This window comes from Zymoseptoria tritici, chromosome 3 (genome assembly GCF_000219625.1).
Source record: "Zymoseptoria tritici IPO323 chromosome 3, whole genome shotgun sequence".
In the NCBI taxonomy this organism is placed as follows: Eukaryota; Fungi; Ascomycota; class Dothideomycetes; order Mycosphaerellales; family Mycosphaerellaceae; genus Zymoseptoria; species Zymoseptoria tritici.
Window position 1 is genome coordinate 1,153,899 of NC_018216.1, and position 14,261 is coordinate 1,168,159.

Genomic DNA, 14,261 nt, shown 5'->3' on the forward strand with positions numbered 1-14,261 from the left:
ACGGACCCCCTTCAGCATCAAAGTCTTCGACAACATCCGATCAAATCCTCCCGCCAACCAAAGCAACCCTCCACTAGACCTCAGCTCCAATGCCAACTCTCAAAGCCCTCCTCAAAGCCCTCTTGGAAACCGCCATAATCGTCGCCGCAGCACGTAGCGTGCAAAACGCCATCACCACTTTCAATCACTACACCACAGGTACTGGAAAGGTCGCGGTGTCCAAGTGCGTCGCGGAGATTCTCATTATGTTGGTTTGTACCATGGTGAATAGTCCTGGGCCGCGGAAGGCGCTCGACATTGTTCTCTGGCTGGGAGGGGACGGGGCTGCGGAGGGCGATGGGGAAGATCGTGGGGAAGATCTTGGAGGTCCTCATGCGTAGGATGTACGGCTGTCACTGGAATTCTACTAATGGGAAGGAAGCTTTGATCCGGTGAGCTTGGCATCGGGCCGAAGTGAATGAGTGCATGACTGCGGCAGGACTGAGGTTGCGATTGATGGATGCTCCGCCTTTTTGCCGCGAGAAATGTGGAGACGGACACACTGCTTCGAATGTAAGAAATTCTCCGTCAATCAAAGCTCTTGTATTCGAACGATGACGATCAAAGCTTTCCTCCTGGTCATCTACCAGATCGCAGTCCTCTTCGCCGCCGCAGTCTCCGTGAAGGACGCAGCCTTCGGCTTCAAGCGACACTTTGACGGAGACGAGGAGGTCACGTTATTGAGATGCGTCGGCGGAATGCTCGTCACGATTATGCTGCTGGGGATTGCTTTCAACGCTGTCAAGAGATTGCTGGACCAAGCTCGCCAGTTGGGGCGTGTAAATGAAGAGAATCAAGGAGTGCAGATATGAGCGATCGTGCATATGAAGATCGACCGTGAGCTGCATGTACAGGCCGCGAAGGGAAGATATACCCTCCCGTTGTTGCTCTCGGTTGAGGTCATGACGAATTGGCCATCCGACGGGAGGGTAGATTTGGATAGATGGTGCTTCTCGATGATCAATGGTCATGATCGGCAAGGGAGTCTTGCTTCGAAACGAAAAGGAATTTCGATCGCCATATTCCTGGGTCTGTTCTGTCTCGCTCTTCCACGAGGTGCAAAATGGCAACAACGTGGGATGGCTTTTGATGTGGAGTCCGATGTCTTTCTTGATATCCGCGTGCATACCATGCAATCTACTGCTCGCTCATGCTATCCAAATCAGCTTGATGCATCTTCTCAATGGAGTACATGCTTTTGACTGCGCCGTAATCTCCCCTGTTCATTGATCAGCGAACGACAGGCTCGGTATGAACGGTCAAACGCAGGTCCAGCTCGCTCCGCCCTTGGCGATCCACTCGGTCGTGCGACGTTACACGACATGGAGTATTTCCGTCCTTTTTCGACCAGATGCAGCATGATCGTCAGGTACGCGAGAATCGAATTGTCTTGTCGGAACATGGTTGTCTGTTGTGGAATTGTCGCGTGGCATCGGGATGAGGCATTGCAAGTTCTTCGAGGGCAGCATGGTGGGTTCGGTGGATGGTCAAGAATGATGAGTCCATGGTACTGTGTTGAAGAGGCTGGAACGGCGTTGTCATCGGAAGACTATACGATTTGGGGAGAAGGAGGTGGGACAAGGGGTCGTGCCTTCCACCCTCGCGGTGTGCTGCATTGGAAACATCCGTTGGAGCAAAGAAACCTGATGGACCCGTGCATGTGCATGTCCCACCTCAATCAGCAATCACTCCCCGACCCCATTCCTTAAGGTACCTTACCTTACTTGATCCATCCATCTTCTTCCTCTCGAAACATCTTCTTCTTCCTCTTCCTCTCCTCTCCTCTTCCTTCATCCATCACCAACAACACCTCCACCGCCATCATGCTCCACGCCTCTCTCCTCACGGCGGCCGCCTTCATCACCATCGCACAAGCAGCGCCCAATGTTCGTCGAGACTTGGAGACATACCTCGTCAGCACGCAGACATGCATCACCAACCATCGATGCGGACAGACGGAACTGGCCACGATTCCCACCAGCACGAGGACTTCATGCTCGACCGTCAGCCAGACCTTCACCACTTGCGGAACTTCAACCATCACGACGACAGTGACGCCCGAGCCGGTGACATCTACAAAGTATGAGGATGAAGCGGCACTCGACCGACGACAAGAGACCATTTCCATCACCATCACCGCGGCCGCACAGCAGGCTTGCTCGACGACTACTACCGTGTGAGCACCGAACATCGTCAAAGCCTGGCGAGAACAACCCACTGACCTCACTCCCAGCTCCGAAGGCGTCTCAACAGTCTACACGGGCGAATACAACGCCACCCTCGCCCGCCGCACCGCTTCACCCTTCGACATCGACTCCTCCTTCACCGACTCCTCCCTTGCAGCACGCAAGCTCCCTCTCGTCAAAGTCCTCCACCGTCTCGGCCACGCAGCCTTCAGCGACGACCAAAACGCCTACGAAGTCGACTGTCTCGCCCAAGTGACCTCTTACATCGTCACCAGATCCACCATCCAAGAAGAACCCTCCACCTCCACCGTGACGGCTCCCACCCCGACGAAAACCATCACCATCAAGAATAAACTCGCCGTGCCAATCACCACCACCGTCGTGCAATCTCCACCCGCTGCTTCATCTCCATCACCCGACCAACCCTCGGCCGACGGAACATGCACCACGACCGCCGCCTCCGTAACAACAACCCAACACCTCAAATGCGCCCCCACAAACATCATCTCCTCCCTCTCCGGCCACGGCATCGGGCAAACCACAGGCAACACGGCCGGTTCCCGCGGTCTGGCTCCCGGTGAGAATCCCAGCGCGTGCTGCCAATTGTGCATGGACACGGAGGGTTGTGCCGCGAGCGAGAACGACCCGGATGCGGGCAATTGCTTCCTGTGGTATACGGAGCCTGGATGTGGGTTGGGCTTCACGTACAAGGCGGATCAGAGATTGGGAGTGGGAGAGGGGTTCTGGGTGCAGAGTGGGTGTGGATGGGTGGCGGGGGAGGTGAATGCGTAAGAAAGGAAAGTGGGGAGGGTGGATGTAGGTAATGAGTGAGAATCGTGGGAGTGAATTGTACCATTAAAAAGCAAAGGGATCAAAGGAAAAGCAGGACACCTATCTGTGTCATCAGCAAGAGAAGCCAGTAGTGAAAAGGTCAATAATGCAATCAATTAATGAGAGAAGATCGTCTCACCTCATCCTCCACCACCGCCCCCTCCACCGCCCCCTCCACCACCAGCCATAGCTCCGCCCATCGCCGCCCCTCCTCCCGACCTACCACCTCTCGTCCTCCCTCCCGCGCTACCACTCCCTCCGTCAACAGCCGGTCGCTCCGGCCTCCAATTCGTCTGCTCAGAAGCATAAATCCACTCCCCTTCCTCTCTCCTCGCCGCCGCACTGACTTCGGGAGTATCTCTCGGCCGAGGATGAAACCGCAAGGTGCCATCTGATCCGCGAGAAGTTTGAGGTTGATGTGATGTCGGACAACCGGTGGTAGTGGTGGAATTTGTCGCGATCGTCGGAGGATGGGTGGTGGAGGCGGAGTAAGCGGGGACTGCTTCTGTTCCGCTCACGCCAGCTGTGCGATTTGGAGCGCTGACGATGGAGGAGTATGCTGGTGGGAGATCTTCTCCTCCGTCATCGTCTGGACTGTCGTGGGAGAAAGTGAGGGTGGAGAACTCAGAGGTGAGCGGATGACTGGATCCACCCGCTACCGCCGTGCTTGAAGAGGCAGTGTCGTCGACTTCGAGCTCGGGAAGAACCTCAACCTTAAAATCCCTCCTCGTGACAACGCTCTGCGTGCCGACTTGCAACTTGACTTCGATCCGCAAGGTGTATTCCCGACTCACACTACCGTACCGAAACGTCGTAGGAACATGCGTGAGATTTCCCACGTCGACGGGTTTCCGGTATTCGTTCGCTTTGCGGAACGGGCCTGCGGGACTGAAGTCGCAGGTTTTGCACTTCACCGTCTCGCGGTGTTCGATGTCTTTGGATTGGACTTGAGGGAGGGGGTTCGTGCCGCGGGTTGTGGCGAGGAGGTACACAGTCACTGAATTGAGGGATATGGTGTCCGAGGGTATGATCGCGGAGGGTTGTATTCCGAGGGTAAAGGATATGGGTTGCCCGATGTAGACGATCCGGGGGATGGAGAGGTATTCGAATGTGAGAGGTACTTGCGGACGGGTGGACGTGGAAAGGAGGGACTTGGCTTTTGAGCGGAAGCCGGAGGGTTTGGCAGATTCGGTTTGAGGGGACTCGTCGATGACGTTGAGGATCGCTTGGGCAGAAGAGGTCTGGCTGCGTTCTGTCGCGATGGAAGCCGGGACGCGAGGCGCGTCGTAGAAGACTTCGGTCTCGTAAGCGGGGCTACCGACTGTGACAGAGGAGAGGCCGGGAAGGGAGACGTCGAGTCCGAGGGTGTAGATGACGGAGATGGTTTTGTGGTTTTTGTAGCCGATTGTCCCGGAGTTGTAGAGTTCGAGGTCGTGGTCTTTGTGTTGAGGGGCGGCGAGGAGGGAAGGAGGGAGGGGTTCGACGGTGGAAGAGGTCACGGTGGCTTCGAAGTTGAAGGTTGACGGATCGGAGGGGCGCGGAGTGGCGCGGTAGCCGTAGGTGTTTATGGGGTCGGCTTGGAAGGGGAAGGGGATCGAGAAGGCGAGGGAGACTTCGGTGGAGGGGTTGGTGCGGAAGGGGCCCGAGTGGATTGTGTGGCGGGTTGAGCAGAGGGTGTGGCCTTTGATTTCGGCGCTTGAGGGCGGGTCGTTGTAGATTGCTGAGGAGGAGGTGTTAGTCGTTGAATATATCAAGGTTGCAAGACGAGACTTACCTTTGTGTTTGCCATTGAGCAGGACATCGACCCTGAGAGGACCGAATAGTTCGGCATCGAAGTTGGTATTCGGCATATACTTCAGAACTACACGGCCGACGATGGGGTCGTTGGAGCCATAGTGGACCTTGTGTCGGTCTGCGAGACGGATGGAAGCATGGAGGGTGCCTGTTCCGGTTTGAGATGTTGTTAGAGAGGTCATGGTCTGGTTTGAGGCATGCAGGTATCAACAGAGATATTCTTTTCGGCCTCAGGCCTTGTTATAGTTCTTATCTTCTCGGCTCGGATTCACATGAGGTGAGGTTGGTGGCTGTGGTTTAGAGTTCGGGATCTGCAGAAGGCGGAGCGAGGGGAGTGATCCTTCGAGGCACAGGTGATGTAGTGAAGACTGCACAGCCTTGTCTGCTGTTCGGCGTAGCAAAGAGGTACTCTTGCTATCGGCCAGTGAGCGAGAAGTGTCAGAGTGTGTTGCGGCTGAACAGGATGCATGGTGGAAGGTGCCCGATCCTTTCGGGTCAACGTCGGGAAACCCTTTCTGTCGACTCCCAAGAGAAACCGTGTATGTAAAGACAGCATACCAGACCTTCCAAGTCCTCTGCTCATCGGTTCATGCCAACAGCCCAATATCTCTCGTCGCAGTGCCATCCAAGCTTCCCCACAAATCGCCAACATAATTTTCTGCCTTTACTCCCTGCTCATAAACCTCATCCCATTTGCCCACCACATCCTGCACAATCTGCCTCCCCGCCAGCCAAATATTCTCTATACTTGGCCCAAACCCTGCTTGCTCCGCCGTCAACAAATGCTCCTCCTCGGTCTCATCCGGAGGTGCACGATCAAAGTCCGACGCTGTACGCATCAAAATGATCCGAGCGAAATCCAGCTTCCTTGCGATAGCGCCGCGGAGCAGGGATTCGAGTGTAGCGTTGTCTTCTTGTTGAGAGTTGCAGTAGACGCCTGAGCCGTTTGTTAGAAGCTTCGTATAGGCGGAGAAGGTGTCGCCAAGCACCGCGCCAGACCAGTAGGTGTTGGATGTGCCAGAGTCACATTCGACGACGGATGGCGCGGCATTGGCCGGTGGGGAGGAGTATTTCGCGCGGTACGCCTGAGCAGCAGTGGTGTCGTTGAGGGCTGCCCGCCGTGCGAGAGATACAGCGAGACTTTTGAGGTTGTTGTTCAGCTCGAAGACTTCGGTGCCGTAAAGATCTTGTGGGTACTCGGATGCAAAGTCGGAGCCTTGTGGGATGGTGGCGATGGAGGTGTTCGCTGCGTCCTTCGAGAGGGAAATCTGGTATTGCAAGTCGAGTTGAACGGCGTAGCGGGCAAAGGTGACAGAGCCGGTGGTCGCAAGGGAAGGGTTCACGCCACCGATGCCGGCGATGAGAAAGTAGCTTGATGTCAGGTTGAAGGATGGGGACAGCCAGAGCGCGTTGATGGAGGCGGCGGCGTTGATCTCGCCTTCGCCGGTGATGACTTGACAAATGGAGCCGGCAGAGTCGCAGTGTATAGAAGGAAACAGAGGAGACAATCCGGGGAGAGATATGTTGTGCGCAAGTAGGTCAAAGTCCGGGCGATGGTACCAGGTGTTGGCCTCGGGAGTGAACATGCTGATGATCACGATTTTGGGGGCGATGGGCAAGGTCAGATTGCATTCAGTCGCCGTCGGAGCGCTGGCCCTTCTTTGATGATATACAGCAGCGGCATCTCTTGATACTCCACGCTTTGGCTTGATACCCGAGTATATGGCCGGCATGGAAGTTGCCAGCGCCTGAGAGACCAGCAGACATGATAGGAGGCTAAGCTTCATGTTGACAAGTACAGCGAGTCTCAAGACAAGAGAGAGAGGAGAGCAGTGAAGATAGACGACTTATTACTATAGAGTAGCATTGCGGTCTTGAGGAGCTTAGAGTTGCGGATACTGACCAGGTCCACATACGCCATCAGAGATAAGATTGTGCAAGGCAAAGGGTACCTGGTACTGCTATCGGCATCCTGGACTCCTCGATTCCTGGTGGTGCAAAAGGAGAGGCTGAAAGGGTATGCTGCTGCCGCTGCTGAAGAGACCCGGATTGCAATCATATGTCTGACCTAGGTGAGACAGTTGTCGACATCGTGGACTCTTCGAGGTTATGTTGCAAGAAAATAGAAGAAAAGCTTCCAGGTGAAGGTCGATAATGCTAGCGGCTGCTTAGAACTACATAGTCACGGTACGCATCGAAATTGCTCGTAACTTTAACTTGAACGTCACGAGCGCGTCTTCCCCGTCGCGTCTACCAAACCCTCTCCTCCTTCTCTTGGACTAATCTATTGGCGCCCCTTCTTTCTCTGGACGATCCTACCAATTCGCTTCCTCTCGCTCGGCCTCATCTGGACTTCACCTGCCTGCGCCGCAGTGCGGAACAGTTGAGCTTCCACAAGCTTGCGCTCTCCTCTACGGCACAACCACCAAGATGAAGGCCAACTTTTTGAAAGGTGTGTCAGTCAAGCTTCTCGTGGACGGCATTCAGCTCGAGGAGTACAACGACGAAGATTCCATCGACGGCGAGGAAGACACATGCACGAGATACGTTCAGGTCGTGCCCAACAGCACATTCAAAATTGCCGTGCAGATCGAGTCGAATTTTCGCTACAGGCTCGACGATCTGGTTGTGGAAGTGTCTCTCGATGGAGAGCGAGTGGATGACCTGGTGATCTCTTCCGATCCGAACAGAAACACCCAGTACAAGGAATTACTGGGACCCAAAGCATTCACGAAGGGCAAATGGCAGCGTCAACCCTACACCTTCGGCTCCTTGGACACCAGTACGTGGCACACAAAACGGCTCGTGATCTATTCTCGCCATCAAAACTAACAAATTCTCCAGCCGATGAGTCTCTCAAACCTGACCGTGCCGCAAAATTGAAGGATCTCCTCTCGCGCCTCGGGGAAGTCTCAGTCAAGCTCTTACGGGTCAAAGCGCGTCCTGGGACTCTGTCCAACGCCGACGAGAAGAAAGCCAGGGGCCTGAGAACGTCCGAAATTGGCAACGCTGTCCCTGAGAAAGCTCTGAAGGGCCGATCCATCTCCAACAAAGCCACGTGAGTGCTGCACGCGATTCTTCGCCAAACGCAGACGATGAAGCACTGTAGTCGCTAATGTAAAGCTCGTGCTACAGACTCGGCATGCCAGAACCGACCACCGTGCAGACGTATATCACCGTGGACTATCCCTACGGCCACAAGCCAGTGGCGATCTTCACGTTCAAGTATCGATCACGCAGTACGTTCCTCCTACTTGTTCACCCCCACGTGAGTCGACAAACGCTGACATGCTCAAACTACAACAGAAGATCTCCAAATCGAGAACGTCATTCCACGCAGCCCCAGCCCGCAGCCTCTCGAAGAGCGGGACCGCGCCACACTGAGTGCCGAAGAACTGCGCGAGCTGCTGCGCCGTGTTGAAGAAAGAGCTGCTGACGAAACGCGGGTGAAGAAGGAGCTGAAGCGTGAGCGGTCGACGACGATTACGCTTGAAGACGAGGACGATGATGAGGACGACGAGGGGGTGGAGATCATCGCGGAGGCGCCAGCGAGGAAGCGCACGCGCACGAGTGGAGACTCAGGGGTCGTGGTGCTCGACCTGACGGAGGAGGACTGACCGACGCAGCTGCTGATTCTTCTCAATTGTGTGTTCTCTGGACAAGGGCGTTTTGGGCTTTGCTAGCATTTACTATACCCCAGATGGCGAGTCGATTTTGCGAAGAGAAATTGTCGAGCTGCGAGGCAAATGAACGTCTCGACTCAGATGGAGAAGAATGGAACGGATGGGTCTCTTTCACACGATCCGTACACTATTGTACATATGAGGACGATCAGAACGGACAGGATTCATTGTCATCTTGACACCTTGTCGCTACCTCACCATCTCAAACTCCTGCGTCTCAGGCGGCAATAGACTGCCGTCCCGCTTCCTCTTCCCGAGCGGAGCCTTTGTACCCTCTTCGCACTCTCCCTCCCTCCCACCACCGACAAACTTCCTTGCCCACTCTCTCACCCTTCCAATCTTGCGTCCCACCTCTCCATCCACCTCCTCGCCCTCTTTGAAGACCCACACAGTCGTCGCATTCTTAGTCGTGATTTTCCGTCCCAAGCTTTGGCCAAAAACGTTCCCTTTCCATTCCTTCAACGCTACATTCGTGAACAGCACCACATCTCCTCGTCGTAAAACCTCCAGCTGAACCCGCATTTCATCTTTACCTCCACCAGCACCCGCACCTCCGCGGCTGGTTGGTCGAGCTTGGCTATCGATAGGATCAAGCCAGAAGGAAACGCCGAAGCCAGCGCGAGTGTCGTCGCCGAGGATGAGTTCGACGATTTCCATTGTTTTCCCTGGTTGGTAGCGGCGAAGGGAAACGGTCCGGGGAGGTTGGATGGAGATGATCGATGCGAGGAGGTTGACGGTCGGAGTTTGAGGGTGGAGGACTTGGAGCGTGCGTGCGGTGGGGAGGTGCGAGAGAGGTGTGATCTGAACTGCTCCCACGTTTAGATGTGGAGGATGAAGGGTCGGAATAGGAGCACTAGGCGGTCCGGGTTGAAAGGACTTGGTCGGGCTGGACGAGGAGTTCTGAGCAGACGATGAGAATGAACTGGTGGAGAATGAGGGGTTGGAGATGAATGTTGTTGTCGCATCCAAGGGAGAGGGGAAGAGTTGGGAGGAGCCTTGTTCGAGGGAGTGGAGTTGAGCGAGGGAGTGCTCGAGGAAGAGGTTGTGAGCTTGGGAGCCGGGTTCACAAGCGAGGAAGGCGGCTTTATCTTTCTGTTGCGCTGGTCTTATTTTGAGGACGGTTTCCATGTCGTTATTCAATGGTATCTCTCGCCATCTGGCTAAGGGATAGGAGGTGCTTGTGAGGGCCATCTGCGTGGCTGTGACTGTTGTATCGTCATGGCTATTATCGTCCGCCAGGAATCTCCGAACGGGAGACTGGAGTCTTTGATTCAGATCTGTCTCTGTCCAATCTAGCTCATCGGCATTGGGTGCTCCGGCGAGGAAGAGGACACTTCCATTTCTGGAGGCCATGGAGGCGGATCAGAGGCCTTTCAGCGACCTTTCAGCGACCCGGCATGTCGTAGGGAGAGGGGCCGGAGATCATGGCGCATCACGGCCGACCTTCGGAATCATCGAATCCAGGACATGAGCCGACACATTGCCTCCGTGCCAATTGCATTGAGCAGGAGTCGGTCGAACGAAGTCCCACCGGACTTTATTCACGGCCATAAGCCACCGGCCTCGCTTAATCCAGGCAAATCCGCGCTACCAAACCTTCCTTGTCGATCTTATCAATCTGATAAAACCCCACGCCGTCGCCAGGAACATCTTCAAACCATCACCGACTCTGGCTCAACCATGCTCCGCTCCCTCGTCACCCGCCTCTCCTCCACGACGAAAGTTGATCCGTCCGCCACCACTCCTCGTCCCGACGGCTTCCTTACCGCCAAACAATCCTCCGCCCTCTTTGCTCCAACAAACCCCGAAGACGATGGCGAGGAATGTCTGCACGATTGCGAGACCTGCACAATTTCGTATCCTCGGAAATTCGAGATAGATGAGGATGATAAACTGTACGGCGAGATTCAAGGATGGTCACGACACTTGATCGTCGCAACGGGCAAAACAGACTGGGTGAGAGATGTGGCCGATGAGAAAGACAGCGTCATGGAAGCTGTAGCAAAGCACACGGAAGCTGTGCAAGGCGGGAAATTGATGCTGTCTGCGAGCAACATCCCCGTGCCAGAGATTGTGGACGAGAAGGAGCAGCACATCGGACCGTACGGAAAGGAGAGACCGACGACGGTGCTGCTGATGCCGGCCTTTACATTTGTCGACAACGTCCGTCCAATCCACGTTCCTGAGCTCATCACTTCAGTCATCAACACCGCCACGACGAATACGACACGTCTCGCACCGCAAATCACGCCTACACAATCACTCGACGCCCTGCCAGCGAACCTCAGTACCCGCCCGTGTCCTCATCGTGCCGTCATCCTCCTCTGCAGCCAAGCCACCCGAGATGCACGGTGCGGACAGTCCGCTCCTCTGCTACGGCGTGAGCTAGAACGCCATTTGCGACCACTGGGACTTTACCGCGATTTGCACGACGAACGACCGGGTGGAGTGGGGATATACTTCATCTCGCATGTTGGCGGACACAAATACTCAGCGAACATGATGGTGTACCGACGTGGCGACGAGCCGGACCAAGGTTCAGAGGGAAGTGTGGAGACGGGCAAGGCACCCGGTGAGGCGATGCAGTGTATTTGGTTGGCGAGGATACGACCGGAGGATTGTGAGAATGTGGTGAGGTATACGGTGTTACAGGGTAAGGTGGTGAAGCCGGAAAGGCAGTTGAGAGGTGGGTTTGATCGAGGAAGGGCCATTGTCAGTTGGTAATGGGAAAGTTTTGGAAAGTGCAGAAGAGGAGGAAGATGGAGACAGACCTATTGAACCTAGGCAGATGAGGGAGGCGGAGTTCTGCGACGGATGACAAAATTAGGAAACCACGGGACGACAGCATTGCTCACTTGTAGCGAAGCATGCTCTCTCGCGGCTTGGAGGGCTATCTGTCTCTGGACATCGCGCACAGGAGACAGCACACAGCGGAGCAACAGCGACGAGCATGCGTGGTCCCATCATACAAGCATAGACGCACATAACGGCAGACCCTCACGAAGTCTACACACCCTCTTGACCAGGGATGGCGCGCCTTCTCAGATCCCATGCATCGGTATCGCATCGCTTCACCTTCCCTCGATTAGGTGAGCGAACAAAGCTCGGTCGGAGGTGTGGCCAAGTAGTGGGTGAACCGGTGAAGCGATGCACTGATGGATAGAACAGTGTTTTAGGTCTATTCCGAGGCCCGGAGCACACCACTGAGGCTGCGGGCGTTTTTGCAGCCACATGTTCATCTGCGTTCTTGAAAAATTCCCGCACGAGGCTGTGCTGGCAGCGCCAATATGCAGGTCAAAGGCAGACACCACATACGCCAAGCGAGCCGCAGCCTCGCAAATCCTGATATATGTACATCAAGCTGGCCGCGCCGAGCACGAGATGCTCCCGGATTTCGACCATATCAGGTACCATGTGTGTAGTGACAGCGATGTGGAACGACAATTAGGAAACACGCAAGGCCATCCGGCGCGATCGAGACACTTTTGCCATTTCTAGAGCCCATCATACCACAACATGAAGCTGTCCGCACAACCGCCGAGGCCAGTATGGAAGCGATATCTCCTCGACGGCAGACTACAAGCTCTCGCCATCATCGCCATCGCAATCGGCTTGACGGTCTTCCTCGCTCGGTCCGCCATCAACGGTAAAGAGAGCGGCAGCTTCCAGTGCGCCCCGGACGGATCTTTGCTATTGCCTGACCAAACAGTCGCTCCAGCGTGGGAGGCGAAATACTTCTTCAGCATTACCATCGCGTGGGGCCGGTTCGACCTGAGCACGGCGAAGCTCATCGACATCGCCTGGGACATTATCGTCGGCAGAGGCGGACAACTCGGTCTATCACTCATGGCGTTCAGGACGATCAGAAGATCCATGTTGTCGTCTTTAGAGCACGAACCTTGGCATATACCCGTTCTCACCCGTCTGGTACTGGATCCTGTATCGTTCCTCGGTCTCTGGGCTGCGCTGAAAGATCGATGTCGGCGCGGACCGAGGATGTTACTCAACTACGGGTTTCTGGTCGTCTATATCCTGCTATTCAGTACCATTTCCTCAGCCATGACGGGATACCGTGCCGTGATGTCACCGTACTATCCCCAGGACGAAGGATCAGCGTTGCCTCTTGTGGATAGCAAGCTCACCCAGATCTTCCCGCTGGAGCTGATGAATGTCACGAGGAAACCGAGCAACGGCACATGCTGGGTGCGCACGACGCCTGAGAATGGATGTTTCTCGAAAGAATTCCCCAATTGCGTCGTCCCGCCTGTTGGCGAGTGTTACGCTTCATGGCTACTTTGTGAGTTTCGCAAACGCCCTGCTGCCCATCTGGCCGAAAACTGATTGATCTCTGCCTCGCACAAACAGACTCCGACCTGTACACTCAATGTACAGACCTCCCGCGATCAGAGCACGGAAGATGGGGAGGAACATACTCCACCCTCCCACCACCCCGAGACTCGCCAATATGCGGGTTCCTCGGCCCTCCACCGCTCGGCGGATGCAACCACAACGGCCCCATCCCCGAAACCTCCGGCACATGCAATACAACCCGTCCCTCCTCCTCCTCCGACGGTGACACATCCATCTCCATCGGCTGGACCGCCTACAGCAACAACACCTACTACCTCACCACCACCAACCTCACCTTCGGGGACCCCACCACCACCTACCGCCTCCCACCCCAACCCCCTCTCCTCTGCACCTGGAACATCACCGACTACAACTCCCCCCTGAGCCCGGGCTTCACCTCCCCGCGCTTCTACAACGACACTCAAACCGGTCAAGTCTGGAACTCCACCTGGCTGCGCGCGAATGTCATTTGTCAGCCGGAGAAAACTTACCAGTGGGGGTTCTCGAGTCTACTGCTGTTCACCTTGTTGATCTATACCATCGTGTATGGGGTTTTACTATTGTTGATGGTGTGGGATAATGCGTGCAGCGAGCTGGTGGGCAAGAGTGGGTGGACGGAGTGTGTGTATCGGGATATTCTCGATCTGGCGGGGGAGATTCGGAGCGAGGTCGGCGGGGATGATGTGGTGGAAGATATGGACGGGGAGGTGTTGGGGAAGAGGATGAGGACGACGACGGGGAAAGTCCGTCTCAGAGCCAAGAGGGAGGGAAAGGATGTCGATGAGGATCAGGAGGTTGAGTTTTTGGGAGGGAGGGCGGAGGGAGGGCGATTTGCGTAAGCGGAAGGGGAGCAGGTATATCGATGGGTTTTTTCGAAACGTATCGCGAAAAGATCGCAGACCGTTCCCCCAAGGCACGAGTTCATCGTCACAACAGGACCTCCAGCCGTTCGTCAATGTTGTTTCAACGAGTCATGTGTCTTGACACCTTTGAGGTGTCAAAAGTTGGAAAGTTTAAAGTGACGGTGCATATGACATGTGATCGTTGTGATAAGAAAGGAAAGGCGTGCTGACTCGCCCGACTTTTTTGAGACTCTTGGAGACTCGTGGGATATGACGACAGTGGGATGCGAGGTCTATAGTGCTGCTTAGCTGATGAGCGTGATCGCGGATATCGGATAGCGGAGGTGGAGGCGTAGAAGGGAAGCTGTTAGAGGCGGACACGGGTCTGAGCCGTAACGTGGGAAGAAGAGAAGGAACAAGGTCGAGAGTATCGATGGACAATCTGGAAGACATTGGGAGACACGATCGAATAAGATGTTTTGAAGATGTTTTTGAATTCATTTGAAGTTTTGGTTGATCTGTTCATGGTCATCGTT

At 55.2% G+C, this 14,261-nt stretch overlaps 7 protein-coding genes across 7 annotated transcripts; 5 read left to right on the forward strand and 2 right to left on the reverse strand.

The window, feature by feature from the left end:
* Positions 1-89: 89 nt before the first annotated feature.
* On the forward strand, positions 90-851 carry MYCGRDRAFT_91543 (uncharacterized protein; the record flags this gene model as incomplete). Its single annotated transcript, XM_003853695.1, has 2 exons — positions 90-223; positions 479-851. The coding sequence occupies 2 exons, from the start codon at positions 90-92 to the stop codon at positions 849-851; spliced, it is 507 nt and encodes a 168-aa protein (XP_003853743.1).
* A 1,011-nt stretch (positions 852-1,862) lies between these two features.
* Positions 1,863-3,017, forward strand: MYCGRDRAFT_91544 (Ca2+-modulated nonselective cation channel polycystin; the record flags this gene model as incomplete). The annotated part of the gene is made up of 2 exons (XM_003853696.1): positions 1,863-2,215; positions 2,273-3,017. The coding sequence occupies 2 exons, from the start codon at positions 1,863-1,865 to the stop codon at positions 3,015-3,017; spliced, it is 1,098 nt and encodes a 365-aa protein (XP_003853744.1).
* A 2,450-nt stretch (positions 3,018-5,467) lies between these two features.
* MYCGRDRAFT_56473 (uncharacterized protein) lies at positions 5,468-6,590 on the reverse strand (the record flags this gene model as incomplete). The annotated part of the gene is made up of 1 exon (XM_003854470.1): positions 5,468-6,590. A coding segment is annotated over one exon (1,116 nt), but the record flags the coding sequence as incomplete, so codon positions are not given.
* A 690-nt stretch (positions 6,591-7,280) lies between these two features.
* MYCGRDRAFT_91546 (uncharacterized protein) lies at positions 7,281-8,467 on the forward strand (the record flags this gene model as incomplete). Its single annotated transcript, XM_003853697.1, has 4 exons — positions 7,281-7,632; positions 7,695-7,908; positions 7,986-8,089; positions 8,157-8,467. The coding sequence occupies 4 exons, from the start codon at positions 7,281-7,283 to the stop codon at positions 8,465-8,467; spliced, it is 981 nt and encodes a 326-aa protein (XP_003853745.1).
* A 279-nt stretch (positions 8,468-8,746) lies between these two features.
* Positions 8,747-9,334, reverse strand: MYCGRDRAFT_27353 (uncharacterized protein; the record flags this gene model as incomplete). The annotated part of the gene is made up of 1 exon (XM_003854469.1): positions 8,747-9,334. A coding segment is annotated over one exon (588 nt), but the record flags the coding sequence as incomplete, so codon positions are not given.
* A 957-nt stretch (positions 9,335-10,291) lies between these two features.
* On the forward strand, positions 10,292-11,257 carry MYCGRDRAFT_25900 (uncharacterized protein; the record flags this gene model as incomplete). The annotated part of the gene is made up of 1 exon (XM_003853698.2): positions 10,292-11,257. A coding segment is annotated over one exon (966 nt), but the record flags the coding sequence as incomplete, so codon positions are not given.
* A 792-nt stretch (positions 11,258-12,049) lies between these two features.
* Positions 12,050-13,722, forward strand: MYCGRDRAFT_91549 (uncharacterized protein; the record flags this gene model as incomplete). The annotated part of the gene is made up of 2 exons (XM_003853699.1): positions 12,050-12,830; positions 12,926-13,722. 2 exons carry the CDS (start codon positions 12,050-12,052, stop codon positions 13,720-13,722), a joined length of 1,578 nt encoding a protein of 525 aa, XP_003853747.1.
* Positions 13,723-14,261: the final 539 nt, after the last annotated feature.